General features: G+C 38.7%; 1 protein-coding gene across 4 annotated transcripts in view; it reads left to right on the top strand.

Moving 5' to 3' along the window:
• Positions 1–24030, top strand: part of DENND2C (DENN domain containing 2C) — a 93209-nt gene extending 69179 nt beyond the window's left edge. For 2 of the 4 annotated variants that reach the window (XM_059884560.1, XM_005204032.5), the window contains exons 9-19: positions 2323–2432; positions 4032–4101; positions 4628–4705; positions 5317–5457; positions 5924–6072; positions 6539–6716; positions 12753–12794; positions 13928–14033; positions 20429–20668; positions 20914–21000; positions 22050–24030. In XM_059884560.1, the coding sequence (XP_059740543.1) occupies positions 2323–2432; positions 4032–4101; positions 4628–4705; positions 5317–5457; positions 5924–6072; positions 6539–6716; positions 12753–12794; positions 13928–14033; positions 20429–20668; positions 20914–21000; positions 22050–22081 (1233 nt within the window). In that variant the 3' untranslated portion in view covers positions 22082–24030. The remainder of the gene's footprint in view (positions 1–2322; positions 2433–4031; positions 4102–4627; positions 4706–5316; positions 5458–5923; positions 6073–6538; positions 6717–12752; positions 12795–13927; positions 14034–20428; positions 20669–20913; positions 21001–22049) is intronic. The other 2 variants (XM_005204034.5, NM_001192557.1) reach the window with 2 other exon arrangements.
• Positions 24031–24089: the final 59 nt, after the last annotated feature.

Here is a 24089-nt window from a genome sequence, read left to right on the forward strand (position 1 = left end):
GTCTAGCATATAGTAGCACGATATAATGTTATCCCGTATTAGTGAGGACTTAATGAGATAATGTATATAACATGCTTAATGCAGTTTCTGGCACATAGTAAGCATGTGATAAATGGTTACTATTATTAATAGTATTATTTCCTTTACTCTGCCTTTTCCACAAAAACATTCATTCATTAATTGCATCAGTATTTCATAAATACCTACTATTTGCCAAGATTACATGTGGAGAACACAACTAAAATAGATATTCTTGGTCCCTGCCTTCACAGAGCTTACAAAGTAGACCCTAAATGTGGCTCTGAACTTTGTGACTGTAAAAATAAAGAACATGATCTTTACATCAGGGCTTACAAAGTGATGGCCTCTGAGCTTATTAAGCCCACAGACATATTTTGGGGGGGTTGCTGTAATACAGTAATAAAATAATAATAAAGTTTTTGTCGTCAGTTTTTTGTTTAAAAGTCAAATTTCACATAGAAATCTGTATTTCGGCTTTGTCCTGAGAAACTGGAAAGACCGCCAGCACTCAGCCCACATTCCTAAGTGGCAGGAGCAGGACTGACTTCATGGGTATGTGACCACTGCAGTCACAAAAGGCCTCTGTCTCCTAGAAGGGCCCTGCTCCACAGGCAACTCTCAATTTATATTTGAATTTGTGTTTTGTAAGCGAGGAGTAAGGTCTGATGAGACAGTGGGGCGTGTGCCAGAGTCTTAAAGCCTGGCTTCATGCATGGTCTCACCTGCTTCCTCCCCAAAATGGGTTCTTTAGGTGTCCTCACTCCTACTTCTTGGTTCCCCAGGTCCTGTCAGGCTTCTGCCTTTCCAGCCTCACTCACTGGCTGCTGCCACCCTCTGCAGCATGCATGGGGAGGGTCAGGATCAGGCAAGCATTAACCCCGCAGTGTCTTAAGCAACGCATGGTCTTGCTTAATGCCTTAATGCAGTGTCTTAATGCCCTGCCCTGGGCATTGCTACTCCTATTCAGTGGGTGGTCTAGAGGTGCAAGCCTTTTCATCACCCCCAGTCCAAGTACTGAGCATGTGCCTGTGTGGAGGTTACAGCCCCTTGAGGCTTGCCCAGCTGCTGTGGGTTGGAGTGGCGGGCTCATGGTAAGGGAGTTACCCCGGCTCAACTTCCCTACCCTAGTCAGGACACAGGGTTTGAGTCCTGCGCCTGGCCCGAGGTGAAACCCTGCAGCTGGTGGGTCAGTTGTGCACCAGATTGTGAGCCAGGGTCCCTGAGCACCTGTGAATGTCCACATTTATCCCCAAGATCCTCATGCCTGAGGAAGCATGCCTTTGAATACAAAAATCAAAAACCCTGTTTTGTTTTAGAAATTAAAAGGTAGGTCATTGACATTAGTTACATGAAGGCAATATGGTAATTAGACTTATCTGCTTATTTTTGTACTAATTTTTAAATGTCTTGATTTAACTAAATTTAGACTGTTCTCTAAAGTACAATACCAAACTTGCACAAAAGGGTCTTCCATGCTAGAATTTTACAGGAAGTCACAAACCCATAATTAGGTAACAAAGATTATATGCTAAGGGAAATGATTATATATGGGGTGGATTCTAAAAATATGGTTTTTTCTAAGTAACAGTCATCTGACTTTTCAAAACATCTTGGATTATTGATCAGAGTATCTTGAGCTGGCTAGGTTTTTGCTATCACTATATTATAACATAGATTTTCATTTATTTCATAGTTCATGATTCATAAAAATATTCTGACTAGTATGTGAATACTTGAATTAAGATTCTTTCTCTAGATAAGAAACTGTTTTCAATAATTTCTCTCATATCAGATTATAGGATCTCCTCAAGTACCCTCTCTCTATAAAAACAGAATTCTTTTTACTTAGAAACTGTTCCTTAGAAAATTTCAGTGATTAACAGTCTTGGCCCTCCTGTTTTATTAAACTACACAAAAGCACTCTGAGATTGCTGCTGCTGCTGCTACTAGGTTGCTTCAGTCGTGTCCAACTCTGTGCGACCCCATAGACGGCAGCCCACCAGACTCTGTCATCCCTGGGGTTCTCCAGGCAAGAACACTGGAGTGGGTTGCCATTTCCTTCTCCAGTGCATGAAAGTGATAAGTAAAAGTGAAGTCTCTCTGTTGCATCTGACTCTTCGTGACCCATGGACTGCAGCCCACCAGGCTCCTCTGTCCATGGGATTTTCCAGGCAAGAGTACTGGAGTGGGTTGCTACCTCGACTTATTGGATACCTCTTTTCCTGAGAGCAGGCTGAGTTTTTTTGTTTCTGCACTCCACTTACATAGAATATTAGTCACTTCCAGTGTTATTTTTTTCAGGGTGATCATGGCTTTAAGCAATCCAGAGACACTGAAGAAAGGCTCAAAGTTATCCCTAAATTTTGTTTTCCTGATTCAAAGGACTGGGTGCCAACCTCAGAACTCAAGAGGTAAATAGACTACTTTATCTGATTTCTTTTGTTGAAACTGCAAAAGTAGAATCAGAATGTTCGAAAAACAGATAGAACCAGTAGTGAAGCTATGTGTACTCTGTGGCAGGGAAGGAAGGAACAGAATTAGGACATTTCCTATGTGGGGCTCCCAAAAGAAAAGCACAGTGTTAACGGGAAAACAAGTTTGAGAGTCTCTTCAATTTGCCAATTCTGCAGAAAAAGAAGTTCCACTTTACATACAATCAGAAATGCCACCAAGTGGACATAAAAGGAAAAAAACACTGAACTTAAGAACTCAAAAACAAAAATAAAACATGGCAGTGTCTGCATCTTGTATCTCCCTCAAATTGTTAGAAACAGCTATAGCCCAGATTGTATGTTCCCCTGTCAAACTTGTACAAAAAGGAGGCTGGAGTTTGGAAGGTGTAAGTATATTGGAAAGGAATTATAAGAAATTTCTTCCCAGTATCTAGAGGAAATTACTATTTTCAATTAATAAGACATCATCATCTCATATCCTGCTTGTAAATAGATGACTGCTTCTTTCAAAACTGGAATTACTGGTCATGTATTTAGGCTGAAAAGCATGATTATGTGAACCATATCACATGCTGATGACCTGCTGGAAGACAGCCTCAGCTGTTGCCTAACTGGCTGTGCCCTTCCACGCTGCGTTGCCTCCAGACTAAGCTGCTGCCTCTCACAACCAGTTTAGCCTGATCGCCACTGTCATCTCTGAGCCATCAATCCTGATGCTTTGTGCTGTCAGTTGCACTGCTGACCACATAGGCAGCTTCTTTCATATTGACCTGGCTGCTCCATGGTTGGCTTTTCCCTCTCCCCAAGAGTTATGTGTGTTCATTCTAAAATATATGGAAAATACAGAGAAGTAAATAAAAAGCAAAAATTAGAAATCACTGGCATTCTGGTTTACTCAGAGATAATCATTGTGTTTTGAGATGTTCCCTTCCAATCTTTATTCTTGTCCGTATATAGATGTATGTATATAATGTTGTTCAGATTTGAATTCCTTTTGATTGTTAATGAATTTATTTCTTGGGCCTCTCTAGGTCTTCATTTTGTAAGTTACCTATGCATTTTATCTTTTGCCTATGTTTCTAATGAGATATCAATTTTCCTATTATTTTTTATATATTAAGGATATAATCTTTTGCCTATCACTGTTCCATATGACCTCTCAAAACTAAGTAGAAGAATTTGGAAAGGAAGAATAGCTTATTAAAATCCTTTTTAGCTTACCTATGTGTTTGGCTAAACTGAGCATTCAACAAAAGGAAAATAGACTTGATTAATAGCTGACCGGATAAATAAGAAAGTGAAAGGAGGTGATGGCTTCAGCAGCTCATCCCATACCTGTTCTCTCACTCCAGTACAAAGTAAGATATTCTCAAGGGCTGGACCTTTGAGAATTTGAGAATTTTCCCTCAGGAAGAACATGACTTGCAATAAATGTAATATTGATGCTTCCTCTTACATCACAAAATTGCTGCTGTTAGACACTAATTTTTAATTTCTTGTTCCAAGGAATGTCATAAGTAGTTGTTTGAGTCTCAAATTATTGACTATTTTTTTCAGTGAAACCTTCTCCTTTGTCTTAACTGGTGAAGATGGGAGCCGGTGGTTTGGTTACTGTAAGAAGCTCTTGGTAAGTCCCAGACCTGTGTTCCAGGCAGCTTTGGTCAAGAAACAATAGAGTCAGACTGGGAACTTCAGAACATAATTTCTAGATGAGTCTGGGGGCTACTCAATGATCTGTGTATTACAAAGAAGCTATGTTAGCTTTAAACAGTAAGAGCAGGGTGGAGGTTAGCCACAGAGTGTTTTGGAATAGAAAGGGTATGGATTTATTTTATTTGTCTGTAATAGATAATGAAAGCACTGACATTGTAACTGAAGTCAGTCTGCTTATGTTTGAGGAATGGAGTACAATGAGCTAGTCGAGGGAGCTCTGAGTTACTTTCTTCTTGCTTAGATGCCTTCATTAAGCTGGAATGAATCATACCATCTTTTTTTTTTTTTTTTTTTAGCATTTTTCCATCTTTCAGTGTTCCCTGAGAATGAGACCTTTGGTTCCTACTCTATACTAAGGAGTATTAAGAGGTATAAATAGTCCAAATTAGTAAAGACTTGTGCTACTTAATTTTTGCTTTGTTGTTATTGTTGTTGTTTAGCCAGAAGGCAAAGGAAAGCGACTCCCTGAGGTATACTGCATGGTCAGTCGCCTAGGCTGCTTCAACCTTTTTTCAAAGGTGAGTGGAGAATGGGTGCTATGAAAGATGGTGTCCTTTCTGAGCCCTGAGTACATCTTTGTTTCTGATGGCCTCACTAGGCAATGTTAAGTGGCATAGACTTTTAACATTCTACTTTAGAAAGGGTTTTCCTTTAGTAGATTCGAACTACAGGTTTGAAGGCTTAAACTTAGATCTCTAAACCACATGATGTTGCCCTGTAATCCTCACTTGGGTTTGCTAAACCTTGCTGCTTAAAGCGGAACTTTGCCTGAAGTTTATCTTGTCTCATGTCTCTCCCAAGCACCAAACTGCAGGATATTATTGTGTTACTTTCTTTGCCCCTTCCTTGGTGATATAAAAAGGGGCTCCTTTCTAAAATTAAATTGATCTATTTTTGTAACTTTTCTTAGAGATTTAAAGATACCTCCAAGAGAAAGGAGGCCTTTAATGAACTTTTATTAAAGGTGGCAGAAGCTTATCTGTCTTAAAATCTGGTGATCGTATTATTTTCAAGTTTGGGCAGTTCCTTTAATAGGATTTCAGTTTTTCAGTTCCTTTAATAGGATTCTTTTATGTTTTTGAACTGAGTCCTTAATTAAAAAAAAAAAAGATATGTTTTGTGTATGTAGATTCTAGACGAAGTAGAGAAAAGAAGAGAAATGTCTCCAGCTTTGGTTTACCCCTTCATGCGAAGTGTCATGGAAGCTCCTTTCCCAGCTCCTGGACGCACCATCACAGTAAAGAGCTACCTCCCTGGGGCTGGAGATGGGGTAAGTTAGTTAATTTTGAGGAGACTCGCTAGCTGCCAACACGCAGTCCTTATGCTAGTAGACCTTACGTGATAGAAACCTTTCTCCTTTTCATAAATTACACAGAGTGTGTTTCAGTCGCAGAAGCACTAGAGAAACATCCAGTTCATCTGTGAGATTGTTGATCCTAGACCCCAAGAACCAGAGGTTTCTCTACCATTCATAGATTGAACCACTCATAAGTTGACCTGCAAGAGGTCAATTTCAATATGACAAATGTTGTCCGGTGGGATAAAAGATTTCACCAGAAATTTATGGCATGAAACTATAAAGTATTAAGTCTTGAGATCAGTGTAGGCTGCTTCACAAACTGCAGCAGCCCCTCTCTCTTGAATTTAATCTGTAAAAGAGTGATAGGGTCCATTAGTATTGTCATTAGGGATCTTTTCCCACCTCAGCTCCCCTAATTGAAGTGTTTGCATTTCAGTCCATTGAACTGTGCCGACCACTAGACTCACGGCTGGAACATGTTGATTTTGAGTGTCTCTTTAAGTGCCTGAGCGTGTGCCATCTCATTCGAGTCTGTGCCTCTCTCCTTTTGGAGCGGAGGGTAATCTTTGTCGCCAACAGCCTAAGGTGAGAAATAAGTAAGATATGTCACATCAGACTGGGGTTTTACTTGTTCTTAGTGTTTTAGAATTTGGCCATATTAAAAAAAAAACAAAAACGTTTAGGTAGGATCTCAATTACTTAATGCTGTAGAGACATGGATAATACAAAAGCTAATTGTGTTCAGCTATACCAGTCTCTTTTGAGGATTGCAATTAATTTACCTTTAAAATGTGTTTTGTTGAAACTTGTTAAAAATTGGTATTGATTCTCTGAGTATACACTAGTTTTTAGCAATATAAATTGTGGGAAACAACTGGATTGAGATTAAAGATTTTCAGAAAATTAAGTTAAAAATTAAATAGAATGTTAATGAGTAATCACAGAATTGTTCATCTGCGATCACTGGTTTGTAATGCTGTAATGTCATATCTGACATGCTCACCATATGTTGCTGTTTATGTGATATCAGTTTGCTTTCTCCTCTGGCTAGCACCCTGTCAAAATGTGGTCATGCAGCGGTTGCCACACTGTATCCATTCACCTGGCAGCATACCTACATCCCGGTCCTGCCAGCATCTATGATTGACATTGTGTGCTCACCTACTCCATTCCTTATTGGAATCCTGTCTTGCTCCTTACCACAGCTCCAGGACCTACCCATTGAAGAGGTAATATGGGAGAATTAGTACCTGTGAAAAAGATTGCAGCACTGGCAAATGAAAACAAGTGATTTTTAACAGTGATGGATATGTCATTAATTAATGATAATATGTACTTATTATTGTTATGCTATCATATTTTTGTATCTGCTTATTAAAATGAGAAAAATACTATAGTACACATGAATCTGAAGTTATATCTTATTTATAGCATTGAACCATGGGCTAATTCTTGTGTTATTCTGAAGAATAGGTCTTTTTTTTTTTTTAAATCATTCACAAAAACTACTCTGGGTTAATTTTTAAATTCTTTCAAATATAACATACATATAGAACAAAATGTATAGCTCAGTTAATTATCACAAAGTGAATGCTAATGGTAACCAACATTAGAGTAGAATAGAGACATTACAGCCCTGGAAACAAAGTCCTCATCATACCTTCTTTTTCTTGTTTTAAAAATTTTTTTAAATTATTCTTATTTATTGTTTGGCCATATTGTGTGGCATGTGGGATCTTAGTTCCTGACCAGGGATCAAACCTCTGCCCCTACACTTGGAGCTTGGCATCTTGACCACTGGACTGCCAGGGAAGTCCCCCTCATGCTTTCCTCTAATCACTGTTCTCTAACCCCACTCCTTGCAAAAGGTAACTATTATCTTGAATTTTGATGCTCATTTTCTTGTTTTTCTTTATAACTTAACATCCTGGGCATGTATCCCTAGACAATATAGTTCAGTTTTGCCTGGTTTTAAGCTTGATATAAATGGATTCATACAGCAATATTTTTCTTTTCTTTTTTTTTTCTTAGTCTGGCTTCTTTCAAGCAACATTATATCTTTAAGATTCACCCATGTTGTGAGTTTAACAGTAGTTTGATCATTCTGATTGTGTATAGTAATCCATTGTGTGAATGTACTGCAGTTTTCTCATCCATTCTACAGTTGATGGACATTTGAGTTGTTTCCAGTTTGGAGTTATTATTAATAATGCTGCTATAAATATTCTTGTTCATGACCCTTGGTACATATGTGCATACAGTTTTATGGGCAAATATTTGGAAATGGAATTGCTGGGTCATAGAGAAAACATATCTTCAACTTTAGTAAGTAAAGTCAAGCTTTTCCAAAGTACTTGTGCCAAGTTAAACTTCTTCCAGCAGTGTATGAGAGTTCCTGTTGCTCCATATCCTTGTCAGCCCTTGTTGTGATCAGTTCATATAATTTAGCTTATCAGATAGTTATATTTTATTTTGGTTTTATTGGTATTCCTTGATTATGGTTGAGGGTGAGCATCTTTCTATGTGTTTATTAGCCATTTGAATGTCAATTTTTGTAAAATCCATAGGCTGTCCTTCTGCTGAATTGATTACTTTCATTGATTTGTAAGAGGCCTTTTCATACTCTGAATATGAACTCCTTTGTGGTTTGGCTTTTCATTCTCCAAAAAGATTTTTTTTAAATATGGAAATGCTCTTAATATTAATGTGGCCAGAACTGTCAATCTTTTTTTTTTTTTTTTTTAATGGTTAGTGTTTTTGTGTGTGTGTGTGTGAACTGCTTAAGTTTTTCTTAATATTAGCTTCATGGAAATAGCCTCCTCTGTTAGTTCCTGAAAGCTTTATTATAATGCCTTTAATTTTTGGCTCATAAGCCTGGGGATTGATTTTTTATTTTATTTTTTTGTATATAATAGGAGGTAGGGAGAATCCCCTGGCAGTCTAGTGATTAGGACTCAGCACTTTCACTGCTGAGGATGTCAGTTCAGTCCCTGGTTGGGGAACTAAGATCTCACAAGCTGCGCGATATGACCAAAAAAGAAAGAAAGGAGGTAGGGATCATTTCATTTTTTTAAATATGGATAGCCTATTATCCGAGTACCACTTACTGAAAAAACTCTTCTTTATTACACTGATGGGTTAACCTCCCCCCTCCAATTTTTTTGAGAAATGATTTACATATAACATTGTGTTAGTTTAAATGTACAACATAATGATATGATTTTAGAAAAGGCAGAGGAACCAGATATCAAATTGCCAACATCCGCTGGATCATGGAAAAAGCAAGAGAGTTCCAGAAAAACATCTATTTCTGCTTTATTGACTATGCCAAAGCCTTTGACTGTGTGGATCACAATAAACTGTGGAAAATTCTGAAAGAGATGGGAATACCAGACCACCTGATCTGCCTCTTGAGAAATCTATATGCAGGTCAGGAAGCAACAGTTAGAACTGGACATGGAACAACAGACTGGTTCCAAACAGGAAAAGGAGTACGTCAAGGCTGTATATTGTCACCCTGCTTATTTAACTTCTATGCAGAGTGCATCATGAGAAACGCTGGAGTGGAAGAAACACAAGCTGGAATCAAGATTGCCGGGAGAAATATCAATCACCTCAGATATGCAGATGACACCACCCTTATGGCAGAAAGTGAAGAGGAACTCAAAAGCCTCTTGATGAAAGTGAAAGAGGAGAGTGAAAAAGTTGGCTTAAAGCTCAACGTTCAGAAAACGAAGATCATGGCATCTGGTCCCATCACTTCATGGGAAATAGATGGGGAAACAGTAGAAAACAGTGTCAGAGTTTATTTTTGGGGGCTCCAAAATCACTGCAGATGGTGACTGCAGCCATGAAATTAAAAGAGGCTTACTCCTTGGAAGGAAAGTTATGTCCAACCTAGATAGCATATTCAAAAGCAGAGACATTACTTTGCCAACAAAGGTCCATCTAGTCAAGGCTATGGTTTTTCCTGTGGTCATGTATGGATATGAGAGTTGGACTGTGAAGAAGGCTGAGAACTGAAGAATTGATGCTTTTGAACTGTGGTGTTGGAGAAGACTCTTGAGAGTCCCTTGGACTGCAAGGAGATCCAACCAGTCCATGAAGGAGATCAGCCCTGTGATTTCTTTGGAAGGAATGATGCTAAAGCTGAAACTCCAATACTTTGGCCACCTCATGCAAAGAGTTGACTCATTGGAAAAGACTGTGATGCTGGGAGGGATTGGGGGCAGGAGGAGAAGGGGACGACAGAGGATGAGATGGCTGGATGGCATCACTGACTCGATGGATGTGAGTCTGAGTGAACTCCGGAAGTTGGTGATGGACAGAGAGGCCTGGCGTACTGCGATTCATGGGGTTGCAAAGAGTCAGACACGACTGAGCGACTGAACTGAACTGAACTGAATGATATGATATGATATATACCTATATTTGAGGGCTTCCTTGGTGACACTGGTGGTAAAGAATCCACCTACCAATGCATTAGGCATAAGAGACGTGGGTTTGATCCCTGGGTCATGATGATGCCTTGGAGGAGGAAATGGCAACCCGCTCCAGTATTCTTGCCTGGAGAATCCCATGTACAGAGGAGCCTGGCAGGCTACAGTCCATAGGGTCACAAATAGTCAGACATGACTGAAAGGACTTCATACACACACACACATGCATATATTTCAAAATGATTACCACAGTAAGTTTAGTTAATATCCATCAACTAACATAGTTAGAAAAAGTTTTTTCTTGTGATGACAACTTTTAAGATGGACTCTTAGCAAGTTTCAAATATACAATATAGTGTTGTTAACTGTAGTCACATGCTGTACATTACATATCCAGCACTTACTTACCTTATAACTGGAAATTTGTGCCTTTTGATTCCCTATACCCATTTTATCTATCTCCCAACCCATCTCTGGCAACCACCAGTCTGTTCTCTGTATCTATGAATTCGGTTGTTTTAGATTCCACATGTAAGTGAGATCATATGGTATTTGTTTTTCTCTGCTTAACTTATTTCACTTAGCATCCACATTGTTACTATGGCCGGATTTCCTTCTTTTTATAGCTGAATAATATTCCATTGTATATATTGTATGTATATATTGTATGTATATATATACACCTCTTTATCTAGTCATCTGTATGGACAGTTAGGTTGTTTCATTGTTATGGCTGTTGTAAATAATGCTGCAGTGAACATGGAGGTGCAGCTATTCTTCAAAATAGTGATTTTGTTTCCTTTGGATACATGCCCAGAAGTGGCATTGCTAAATTATGTGCTGGTTCTATTTTTAATTTTTTGAGGAACCTCCTTACTGTTTCCAGAGTGGCAAAACCAATTTACATTTCCATAAAGAGTACACAATAGTTTCCTTTTCTCTACATTCTTGCCAGTATCTGTTATCTCTTGTCTTTTGTTAATAATCGTTCTAACAGGTGATAATATCACATTGTTGTTTTTTGGTCTGCATTTCTTTGATGTAGAGTATCTTTTCATATGTTTATTAGTCATCTGCATGCCTTCTTTGGAATAATGTCTATTCAATTCCTCTGCCTGTTTTTTGTTTTTTTTTCCTCTACCTGTTTTTAAATTGGATTCTTTGGGGTTTCTTTTTTTCCTGTTGAGTTGTATGAGTTCTTTATATGTTTTGGATATTAACCCCTTAACCAGTATATGAATTTCAGGTATTTTTCTCCCATTCTGTAGGTTTTCTTTTTATTTTACTGATGGTTTCCTTTGCTATTCAGAAGCTTTTTAGTTTGATGTAGTCCCACCTGCTTATTTTTGCCTTTGTTACCTGTGCTTTTGGTGTCAAATCCAAAAAATCAGTGCTAAGACCAATGTAAAGATGCTACCCCGCTATGTTTTCTAGGAGCTTCATGATTTCAGGTCTTATGTTTAAGTCATTAATTCATTTTGAGTTGATTTTGTGTATGGTGTAAGATAGGGATCCAATTTTATTTTTTGGCATGCAGCTAATTTTCCTATAACCATTTGTTGAAGAGATTGTCCTTTCCCTGTTGTATATTCTTGGCTCCATTGTCATAAGCTAATGGACTATTTGTGAGGTTTATTTTTGAACCCTGTATTCTGTTCCATTAAGCTATGTGTCTGTTTTATACTAGTACTACACTGTTTTGATTGCTATAGCTTTGTAATAGTTTGAAATGAGAACGTATGATGGCCTCTACCTTTATTCTTCTTTCGTAAGATTGCTTTGGCTATTTGGGGTCTTTTGTGGTTCCACAGAAATTTTAGAATTGTTCTATTTCTGTGAAAATTGCCATTGGAATTTTGATGGGGATTGCACTGACTGTAGATTGCTTTGGGTAGTACAAACTTTTTAACAATATTGGTTCTTCCACTCCATGAGCACAGAATATCTTTCCATTTATTTGTGTATTGTTCAGTTCCTCTTACCAGTATCTTATAGTTTTCAGCATAGATATCTTTTACCTCCTTATTTAAATTTATTCCTAGGTATTTTATTCTTTTTGATATAGTTGAAGATGAAGTTGTTTTCTTAATTTATTTTTCAGATACTTTATTGTTAGCATATAGAAACATTCCTAATTTTGGTATTAACCTATTTTTTACTTTGTTACTATGGAAATTTTAAACATATGTAAAAATGAAAAAAGAATAAAATTAATTACCCTCCTTAAATACTTATAAAGTTTAGACTAATTGTACTACCTCTCTCCCATAATATTTTGAAGTATATCCTTATGTTATTTCATAATTCTAAATATTACAATATGAATATCTAAGCCTAAGATCATTTTAACATAATCACAGTACCATTATCACACCTAAAAAATTTAATAACAGTTTTTAATATCAGAAAAATTCAATATTCAGATGTCTAATTATTTCGTAAATTTTTCATAGCTTGAATTAGGTCCCAGATAAAGTCTATACACTGTATTTGGTTGGTGTGGTTTTTTTTAGTCTCTTTTAATCTCTAGGTGTGCCACCATCATTTTTTTTAACTTGAAATATTCTTTACTAGTGTTGATGAGTTAGCTTTTAAATGGGCTAAAACTTTAATGCATAACAATATCCAATCACTTTATATACTGGAAACTATTATAATATTTAAGTCAGTTATATTTCAATTAAAAACAAAACCAAAAAACCCTTTAAGTTTAAAACTATTCCCATTGCATGAAAGAATCAAAGCATTCTTCCTGATCTAACAACGCCTAATGTATTTCTCTCTGAATGTCTCTGGTTTAACTTGTCTGGCTCCTTTATTCCATAGGTGCTGATAGTTGATCTCTGCGCAGACAAGTTTTTACAGGAGGTGGGTGACAAAGGAGATAATTACATAATGTTTGGGGATAATTGGCCAGAAAATATGTGAAAGTACTTAGAGAAGGTGACTCAGGCAAGACCTATAGTTCCTACATACACACTTGACTTAACACTGTGGCCAATCATACGAGATTGACCTGAAAAATTTGTCTTGGGTTCATAGCTGTCTGTCTCAATTTAAGGAAGGAGGAAACAGATTAAATGTCATTCTCAAAAGAGGTGACCCTCCCTTCAAGTCTTATGGGTTGATATATAGGCCTCTAATTTAATTAAATTTAACAAGCATTCAACACCAATTATTTCTAGATGTTCTGCTAGTTGGTCAGAAACTAAAGATGAGTAAGACACTCAGCTTGATCCCTCAGGCCTTACAGTTTAAAGGGGGAGAGGGAGCAGATATAGCCATAAAGTTTTAGAAATGATATATATTTGAAATTTGCACAAGATACAGTAGGGGCCAAAAGAAATAGTCACTTATTCTGGATAGTGAAGAGGAGAATTAGAAAAGCCTTAGAGCAACCCTCTGTATGTAACCTGTATATAGGTTTGTGAGCACTGAACATAGGGTGAAAAGAATGTTTCTTGTTTCATAATCAATCAGCTCATCACATTTGAAACACCATTTATTTGGGAATGATCTTTGTAATATATCATATGACTTGGAGATGAGAACTATTTGGTTTGGAAACTTCCAAAGAGTCTTATAAGACATATTATTTATGTTTCTTAAATTTAATTAAGATGTTCCCTGGTGGCTCAGATGGTAAAGAATCTGCCTGCAGTGCAGGAGACCAGGGTTCAATCCCTGGGTGGGAAAGATCCTCTGGAGAAGGGAATGGCTACCTACTACAGTACTCTTGCCTGGAGAATCCCATGGACAAAAGAGCCTAGCAGGCTACAGCCCGCAGGGTCATAAAGAGTCGGACACGACTGAGCGACTAACACTTCCACACCAGAAACATCATGGATTCTGTTCAATGTAGGGAAGGAAGCTTCAGACAGACTCCTTTTAGCCGAAATACATACAAAGCCACCTGTGGCACCTGGGGGACTTTAATAGGGCCCTAAGTTTGAGACTTTCTCTCTCAAAGCTCATGAAAATCTCAATTTTCTTCTCTTAAGGTATCTGATGAGGATGAAATTCTACCACCTAAACTACAAGCTGCCCTGATACAGATTTTGGAAGAACGAAATGAAATATTGGCTCAGGAGCAGAATTTTTCACAAGGTATGAGACAAGTGGCTGAGGATTTAAGGTCAAGACAGTAAAAACCAAATGCCCAGCATCCTGCCAAAGCATATATAAAAGTAGTATGAGATTGCCTGTGCCTTCATAAACTGATAGTCAGCTTCCTTGCTCACCCTCGATGTGCCAAGTCCTCTTCTTTTTCAGGACTTTGGCATTTGCTCAGTTCCATGTATGGAATGCTATTCCCCTAGGCACATGGCTCCTGCTCTTTGTTCTTGTAGGTCCATGCTCAAATGTCAGTTTCTTAGTGAGGCTTTTCCTGACTGTCCTGTTTACACTTGTCCCCATTCCCTTAGCCCTTCCTGTCCTCCTTCCTGACCTAATTTTTCTCCATGGCCTTCATCACCATCTGATGTGCTAGAGTGTAAGTTCTATGAGAACAGTGACTGTCTGTTTGTTTTCTATTTCCAATACTTTGAACAGCATTCACTAAATAGGTACTCAGTAAGTATTTGTTAAATGAAAAGATGAATAATATTTATTGGGTGGCTTACTGTATGCCAAGCATTATTTTAAGCACTTAGCATACATCTTATTTGATCCTTGTAATATCTGTATGAAGCAGGTATTATTATTTAATCCCCATTTTACAGATGAGAACTCAAAGGCTGTTTACTGATGGGGATCATTAGAGAAGGAGCAAGTTTAGAGGAGTAACTAAAAGTTCAGTTTTGAACATTAAGTTTGAGATACCTGAACGTGAAAGTCACTCAGTTGTGTCCGACTCTTTGCAACCCCATGGACTATGCAGTCCATGGAATTTCCCAGGCCTGAATACTGGAGTGGGTAGCCTTTCCCTTCTCCAGGGGGTCTTCCCAACCCAGGGACCAAACCCAGGTCTCCCGTGTTTCAGTCGGATTCTTTACCAGCTGAGCCACAAGGGAAACCCAAGAATACTGGAGTGGATGGCCTATCTGTTCTTCAGTGGATCATCCTGACCCAGGAATTGAACAAAGCAAACTGGGGTATCCTGCATTGCAGGCGGATTCTTTACCAACTGAGCTATCAGGGAAGCCCATTCCTTCTCTTAACAGTTTCATCTTCCCAACTCAGGGATCAAACCCAGGTCTCCCGCATTGTGGGCAGATTCTTTACCAGCTGAGTCATAAGGGAAGCCCAAGAATACTGGAGTGGGTAGCCTATCCCTTCTCCAGTAGATCTTCCCAACCCAGGAATCAAACCGGGGTCTCCTGCATTGCAGGTGGATTCTTTACCAACTAAGCTATCAGGGAAGCCCCTTGAGCTACCTATTGGATACCTATCTAATATCTGGCAGACATTCACCTGGAGATATCAAGTAGGCATTTATATACAAGAATTTGAAATTCAGAGGAAAGATTTAGGCTAGAGACATACATTGCTATTTTAAATCTGAGGAACCAGATGAGATAACCCAATAGAGTGAGTATAAGTAGAAAATTTAAACAATTTAAGGATTGAGCCCTGGTTGGGAATGATGTGCTTGAATTTATAACTTTTGACAGTTGGGAAGAGAAGAATCCAGCAAAGGAGACTAAAAAGAGCAGCTAGTGAAGTAGGTGGAAAACACAGGAGTATGGATTGCAGAAGCTGAGTGAAGAAAGTATTCCATGAAGGAAAGAGTAAACAGTTATATTTAATGCCGCAAAGAGGCCAATAATATGAAAACTGAGAATTGACCAGTGGATTTGACAATGGGAAGGGCTCTGGAAACCTTGGTAACAGCAGATTCAATGAAAAGGTGGGAAGAAAGTGAGATGGGGGTAAGTTCAAGAGAAAACTAGAATGACCTTCATCTTTTTGTAAAATTTTAGCAGAAGAGCAAAAGGCCAAGAATAGCTAAGACACTCCTGAAAAAAAACAAGATTGACGAGCTTGCCCTACAGAACATCAAGATTAACTATAAGGTCATAGTAATTGAGATTATTTGGGTTCAGAAGAAGCAAACAGAGCAATAAAAATGGGAAGAATAGAGAATGCACATGCATAAGGAAACTTGATTTGTGTCAGTCAGTGCCAGCACTGAATAGCAGTGGGAAAAGAATGAACCATTTGGTAAACAGTTCTAGGGCAACTGGTTTTCCACATGAAAAGAAACAGAGATGGATCTGTACTCCACATTATACACAGAATTAATTAGGATAAATTAAAGACTTAATGTTACAAGTAAAACATTTAAAATGTTTAGAAAATGATAGAAACTATTTTATGTTTGGGGACAGTAATGGATTTCTGAAATGTGGCACAAAGAACACAGACTATAAAGGATAAGATTGATTAATTTGACTGTGCTAATTTTAAAATTTTACTATTTATTTATTTGGCTGCGTTGGGTCTTTAGTTGCAGAAAAATGTGGGATTTTTTTTTCTTTTTAGTTGTAGCACGTGGAATCTTTTTGTGGCATATGAGATCTTTTTTAGTTGTAGCCTGTTGGGTTCCACTTATTGGACCTGGGATCAAACTCAGGCCCCTGCATTGGGAGCAGGGAGTCTTAGCCACTGGACCACCCAGGAAAGTCCCTGACTATGTTAAATTTTAAAATTTTCTGTTCATCAAGGGACACCATGGAAAAGGAATAAAAAACAAGATACAAACTAAATGAAGACATTTTCAACAAATATAACTAACAAAGGAATAGTATCTAAAATTTAGTTTTTAAAATTCCTCCAATTTAAAAGTAAAAAGATGGTCAACCCAAGAGAAAAATGGGGGAAAGATATGAACAATCATTTCATAGAAGAGGAAATATGAAAGGCCAACAAATATATGAAAAGATATCGAACCTCATCAAAATCAGGAAAATGTAAATTAAAACCACACTGAGATACCATTTTATATCCACCATATTGGTAAAAATTTTAAAGTCTGACAATATCAAGTATTGATGAGAATGTTTAAATTAGTTCAGTACCTTTGGAAAAACAATTTGGCATTATCTAGTAACGTTAAAGGTGTATATATCCTGCTACTGCTGCTACTAAGTCACTTCAGTCGTGTCCGACCCTGTGCGACCCCATAGATGGCAGCCCACCAGGCTCCCCCGTCCCTGGGATTCTCCAGGCAAGAACACTGGAGTGGGTTGCCATTTCCTTCTCCAGTGCATGAAAGTGAAGAGTGAAAGTGAAGTCGCTCAGTCATGTCCGACTCTTAGCGACCCCATGGTCTGCAGCCCACCAGGCTCTTCCCTCCATGGGATTCTCTAGGCAAGAGTACCAGAGTGGGTACAACCCAACAATTCCATTTTAAATATATACACAAGAGAGCTCTTGCACATGATAACTAGGAAACAAGTACAGTAATTTTTGTAGTGGTATTATATGTGATAGCAAAAACTAGAAACAACCTCAGTGTCCACTGACAAGAGAATATAGCGTTAAAAAAGAATCTTAAAAACACACACTGAGGACTTCCAGTGGTTAAGAGTCTGCCTGCCAATGCAGGGACACCAGTTCTATCCCTGGTCCCAGAAGATTCCACAAGCTGGAGCAACTAAACCTGTGCGCCACAACTACCCAAGACTGCACACCCTAGAGCCGGTGCTCTTCAGTAAGAGAAGCCATTGCAGTGAGACGCCCACACACCGCAACTCGAGAGTAGCCCCGCTCATCGCAACTAGAGAACGCCTCTGCTCAGAAACAAAAACCCAGCGCAGCCAAAAAAAAAAGATTAAACATACACACACACTGAATAAAATAATAAGTTTCAGTAGAAGATAATGTTTTATATAATGTTCAAAGACATACAGAACCTTGTTAGGGGTTGGGGTTAAGTTGTTGGGGTTGCATGTGTGTAGTAAGACTACGTAAAGTAAATGAAATACCAAAATTCCAAATAACGGTCACCCTCTATTGGAAAGTAGGGGAAGAATACCACTGAGAGGACATCACACAGAGAACTTCAGAGATACACGTGATGTTCTGTTCTAATCTTGATGGTGGGCATTTGTGTGGTCATTTCATTGCTGGGCTTATGAAATATTCATGCATGTAAAAGAATGTATAATGTATATACATTAAAAGAGAAACAAAGGATGGGAGATAAGGTATTGAAAAACATAATTTTTAAAAGAAAGGGAATTAGGTGTAAGAAAGTGGGTTGTTGTTTAGTCGCTAAGTCGTATCCTACTCCTTGTGACCCTATGGACTGTAGGTCGCCAGGCTTCTCTGTCCGTGGGATTTCCCAGGCAAGAATACTGAAGTGGGTTGCCGTTTCCTTCTCCAGGAGATTGTCCCAACCAAGGGATTGAACCCAAGTCTCTTACATTGGCAGGCAATTCTTTACCGCTGAGCCACTAGGGACCCCCTAAGTATAAACAAATCTTCCGAGAAATTTTTTGCTGTAAACTGGAGGAGGGATGGGACAATAACTGGAAGGAATGAGAGAGTGGGGCAAAAGTGTTGACCATAAAAGCAGTGATGGATTCTCAGTTGCAGAAAAAAACAGATGAGAAGAAAGTCTGTTGAACAAAATATAATGGAAATCTAGATTAGAATAAAAACATAAGGACTTCCCTGGTAGTCCCAAGGCTAAGACTCCGTGCCCCCAATGCAGGGGGCCCAGGTTCAGCCACTGGTCAGAGAAGTACATTGCACATGCCACAACTAAGACCCAGCATAGCCAAATAAATAAATAACTTAAAAAAAAATTTAAAATGTAATGTCAAGAGTGGGGTTTAGGGGAGAATGGATACACATATATGTATGGCTGAGTCACTTTGCTGTAAAACCTGAAACTATCACAACATTGCTAATTGGCTACACTCCAACATAAAATAAAAAACTTAAAAAATGTAATGTCAGAAGAGACCTTAGAAATTGCCTAATCAGCCACCTCGTTGTGCAGATACAGAAAGAGAGGCCCTGAGAGGTAAAACAAGTTGCCCACTATTATACAGCTGTTTCATGGTAGAAATCTGATTAAACCTCAGTCCCAGATTCCCAGTCAGCCCACAGGAAAGAGCAAGAGACACACTGTGCTAGATTACAGTGGTTAAGAATCACCTGACTTGGGGGTTCCTGCAGCTTCTCTCTGGTACTGGGTGAGGTGACCTGAGAATGTCTTTGATTTGAGCTTGATTTTCCTCAGCTGTAACAAGGAAATGATACGTCTGCCTGTCTGGATTATTACTACATTTGTAAAAGCACTCATTAAATTATTATTTATTATGGAATAATCATGATGCAATATGAAATGAGAAAGTTGAGTGAGAAACTGATTTGGTGGAGGAATATAATGAATTTGGTTTTGACATGCATTGTTTATTTATGTGATTTATAGTCTACCAATTTCCTAAAAGGACCTGAGATGGTGACTTTTTGTTTTTGGCTGAGCCCTGTGGCTTGTAGCCAGAGAAGGTAATGGCACCCCACTCTAGTACTCTTGCCTGGAAAATCCCATGGACGGAGGAGCCTGGTAGGCTCCAGTCCATGGGGTCGCTAAGAGTTGGGGACAACTGAGCGACTTCACTTTCACTTTTCACTTTCATGCATTGGAGAAGGCAATGGCAACCCACTCCAGTGTTCTTGCCTGGAGAATCCCAGGGACAGAGGAGCCTAGTGGGCTGCCGTCTGTGGGGTCGCACAGAGTCGGACACGACTGAAGCGATTTAGCAGCAGCAGCAGCAGTGGCTTGTAGCGTCTTAGTTCCCAGACCAGGGATCAAACCTGTGCCCTGGGCAATGATAGCACAGAGTCCTAACCACTAGACTGCCAGGAAATGCCCTAGATGGTGACTTTTAGACAAAAGGAATATAAATGCTAATGGGACAGCCAATTGATGATCACCTAAAATGTAGCCTGAAAGTGTGGAAGGTGAATTTTTGTGAAATATCAGGACTGGAGATCTGAGGTTGAGAATTATTGACAAAGAAAGTCAGCTCTCTCTCCATGCCAGTTAGCTCTTTAAGGAAAGGAATGTTGAAGAGAAGGGGTCCAAAGACCAATCCCAGGAAGAAGAAGAAGAGTCAAGAGTAAAACAAATATTTGGTCATAAAGGCAGGAGAGGAATCAGGAAGACCATCAAATTGTGGGAGACAGAAGGAATGAGGAGGAGGGCAGCACAAGTGCAGCATAGAGTTTTAAGGAGGATTAAAAATTGAAGAGTAGGTTAAACTCAGCTGGTTCTCACTGGTCTTTGAAAGAGCAGTTCCAGGGAAATTACAGATGTGCAGACCACAGTATGTGTGGGAAGACAGTGACGGTAAGGATATAAGCCATTTGCTATTTTTCTGGTCATGAAGAGAGCAAGAAAGCTGAGAATGAGGATTCCTATATTTATTCTCTGACCTTTAATCTATGATTCCCTAGGTGTCACTTTTATAACCAGAGCCAGTGTCCCTATAAACACAAAACTTAGGGGATTTTTTTTCCCCTTTCTATTTTCTTTCATTTTGCAGAAGATGTGACACTCAACTCTCTGGTGTCCGAAGCATTTGTCAGGTTTTTTGTGGAGCTGGTGGGACATTATTCTTTGAGCATGACTGTCACTGAGCGTGGGGAGCGTGTATTCCAAAGGGAGCCATTTCGTAAATCTCACACCTCCCGAAGTGTACGCCACTTCCTGGATCTCTTCATGGAAACTCAAATGTTTGCAGGATTCATCCAGGACCGAGAGCTTCGGAAAAGTGGGGTGAAAGGTCAGTTTCATCCTAAAGGTCTCCCTCTGTATTTAGTGAACACTTGAAAGATTTGAAAATAATATAAACAAAAAATAACATAAGGCTACAAGGACTCACGATCAGTTGTTTATTATGGGAAAATTTTTATTTTGTGATATTGTTTTAGCTCCGGAAGCACACTGGTAATGAGCACAGAGTTTTATTCAGTTGATTTTTCAGTCTTGAGTGTATGACAGTTTGAGCAGCATGAGTTTTCTTTGTAGGTTTGTTTGAGGTCCGGGCGCTCCAATATTTGGAAACAATTCCTGAGTCTGAGCCCAGCGGAGTGAATAGAATTTTGCGAAGTCTTGGTAAGTTGCTGTGTTTTCCTATTATTATTAGATAAATATAGTAAAAAAAAAAAAAAAGATAACAAACTTTTGTGTAAGCATGCCTCATCACAAAAGCTTTACCATCACATCAACAATATAACCTCGCATACAGTGACCAGAAACCATTACCCTATTTCCACAGTGTTTGGAGAATGACAAGACTCTCAGACGTTAGGATTCTCCGTCAGAGTTGTCCATGGGACTGTTTTCCTCAGATGAAGCTTCCTTATAAGAATTTTGCATACCATAATTATTCATCTTTTTCTAGACCACATCCTATGGAGAATCTTATTAAAAACTGCACCTTTTTCCAGAAAAATACCCTTGGAGCATATAAACACATTTTGCATATACTTTTAGGGTGTTCATGGACCCCCTTGAAGCCCATCCATGCACTCCAGGTTAAAAATACCTGGTTAAGGGCATCTGAAGCAAAAGAGGATTTCCTGCAAGTCTCTAATTTTACACTTCAAATTATGCCTAGGGCTGTTACTTTATCTTTATACCACAGTGTTAGATTAGATCAGTGGTTTTCAGCTGTGACTACAGTATTAGACTCTCTGGAGAACTTAAATGAATATTCAGGGAATTCCCTGGAGGTCCTGTGGTTAGAACTTGGAGCCTCCACTGCAATTGGCATGATTCAATCCCTTCTCGGGAAACTAAGATCCCACACTGCAGGCTGCATGGTGCGGCAAAAAAAAAATTAATAAAATCCACTCCCACCCCTCACCAGGCTCCAGGAAATCTCTGGAGAGCAGGAAAAGCAATTTTAACCTGCAGTCAGATTTGAAAATGGCAGGATTAGATAATGTCTGAGTTTCCTTCTATGTCTACAAATAGACGTTTGGGGGTTCTGTGTGTGTATGTTTGGTTTAGGTTTTTTGGTGGTTAAACACATCAACTGATAACTTGAGATGGCAGCTTACTCCTGGGCTGTTCTGAATGACTAGGTTTAATCCCTTGCATCAAATAATGTATCCTAAATAAAAATGAACTAATGAGAGTTCACTCTTTTTTTCCTTTAGGAAGTAAAATGAAATTTCTGCAGAAGAAATGAAATCTTGACTGCCTCCATCCTGAATAGAACAGAAACTGCCAAAGAAACTATTTTTCCAAGAGTCAGGATGCCCTGAAGTATTCTACAAAATGTTGAAAGGTTACAGAGTGGGCCAGGTTCTTGGAGGAGGATTCTCCTGTTGCTGCTGTAGTAACCACTGGAGAATTGTTGGGAGTAGTCTGGAACCTATACTTCCTTTACTCTGTCTGCCTCCAGATTTTTTCAAGTGGCCTTTTGAGTCTTGGCTCATTCTTTGTGTTTTGAGTTTAGCCTATGAAGACACTTGTCTTGTACAAGAGAAGGACATGGTGTTGCATTTTTTAAAACAGCTCAAAGTCGAGCACAGTGAGAAAAGTGCTGCATTTAAGGTACTAGGGAGGCATGATACAAGTCGAGGACACAAGCCCTTCACACATAATTCTCATCACTGAAATACCATGGCAGCTTTAAACCTATGGGCTGTTTAAGGAATATACTCATCTCTTTTTTGAGGGGCGGGGCGGGGGGGAAGTGTTTAAAGCTAGGGGAATCTCACATGGAAGTCCTATTTATTAACACTGTTGTTGAGTATCTTATAAAAATAGATACCCTACAACATTCCTTCCACATTGTGTGGCACTTGGGTAGCTTGTCCCTCATGTATCGACATTAAACATTGGGAAATTATAGCTAATAGGGGGACTTCCCTGGTGGTTCAGTGCATAAGACTCCACACTTCCACTGCAGGGGACAGTTTCCATCCCTGGTCAGAGAGCTAAGATCCCACGTGCTGTGTGACATGACCAAAAGAGAAAAAATATATAACTAATAGGAAAATTTTGTCTCAAGGGCATGAAAACTACCTTCTTTTTCAGGGTCCATCTTGTGCCGTGAATGGTACGTGTGTGTATGTCATCTTTAATTTACTCTTTAAATCAACTGTTTGCATCTCTCATTTCATTGATGAAGAAAGTGGAATTCAGAGTTTAAATAACTTTAAACTGAAGCCAGGACCATTCATTTTTTAAAAACAAAACTGGTTATTCCTACAGATGGAAAATTGGGCTCTGTGGGATTATAGCTATTGGAAAAGGTTTTTTTGTTTTGTTTTTTGCTTTAAGCTGAAGTGCGCCAGAGCCAACTTGCAGCTCTGAGGATACAGGACTTTATGCTACAGGTGTCCAGCTGAGACTCTTTTCTTGGTTCTTCTAGAAATGTTGGACTTTTTCTCTAAATTGGACTCAGAATATGGACATTTCCTGGGCACACACCACATAATCACCCCAACTTTTAATATCTAAAGTAGTAGCAGTGATTTGAAAGAGAAATTTGTCAGCCATGGTGTAATTTTAATTGATAAATGTTATAGCAAGTGTCAGTTTGTTTTCTTCAACTCCTGCTGATGGCTTTAACTGCATAAAAAATATTCAAACTTAAAACATCGTTGTGTTATGATACAACTTACTGACTTTTGCAGTATTGTCATTACAACCCATTCAGGTGTGTGTGGATGGATCTGAAGCAGACAACATGTAAGATGGGTGCTGTCTAATACAATTCCTATAGATGTGGGTCCAGAAAAATAGAACTGAGCCCGTGTCTTAAAAAAAATAAATGTTTATTAAGCAGCTTACCCCAGTGGGACTTTTACCAGACATTTCCCCATTTGGTCTCTTCTGACACTCCCACCCTGAGGGAACAATCAGTAACTGGGAATTGAGTGTTTATCCCTCTGTGAGGAGCCCTTTACTTCAGGGATGGGAGTCTTATTTTTATCCCTCCCATCTGAAGCTGCTTCCTTAAGTCTGTTTTGTTTTGTTTTTGTAAAGAATTACGAATTCTGGACATGTTTGTAAGATAATCGCTCAAGATTTGTATAAAATATTGTTCACAGATCTTTTAACGAATAAACACAAAAAAATACCATGGAGCTCTTGGAGAATTTAAAATAAAATTGCTTAAGTTGTAAAGATGTTTTACTTCATTTAAATCGAAAGCTAACACACTTATCTAAAGGTAGGTAAAGGAT

This window comes from Bos taurus, chromosome 3, assembly GCF_002263795.3.
Source record: "Bos taurus isolate L1 Dominette 01449 registration number 42190680 breed Hereford chromosome 3, ARS-UCD2.0, whole genome shotgun sequence".
NCBI lineage: Eukaryota > Metazoa > Chordata > Mammalia > Artiodactyla > Bovidae > Bos > Bos taurus.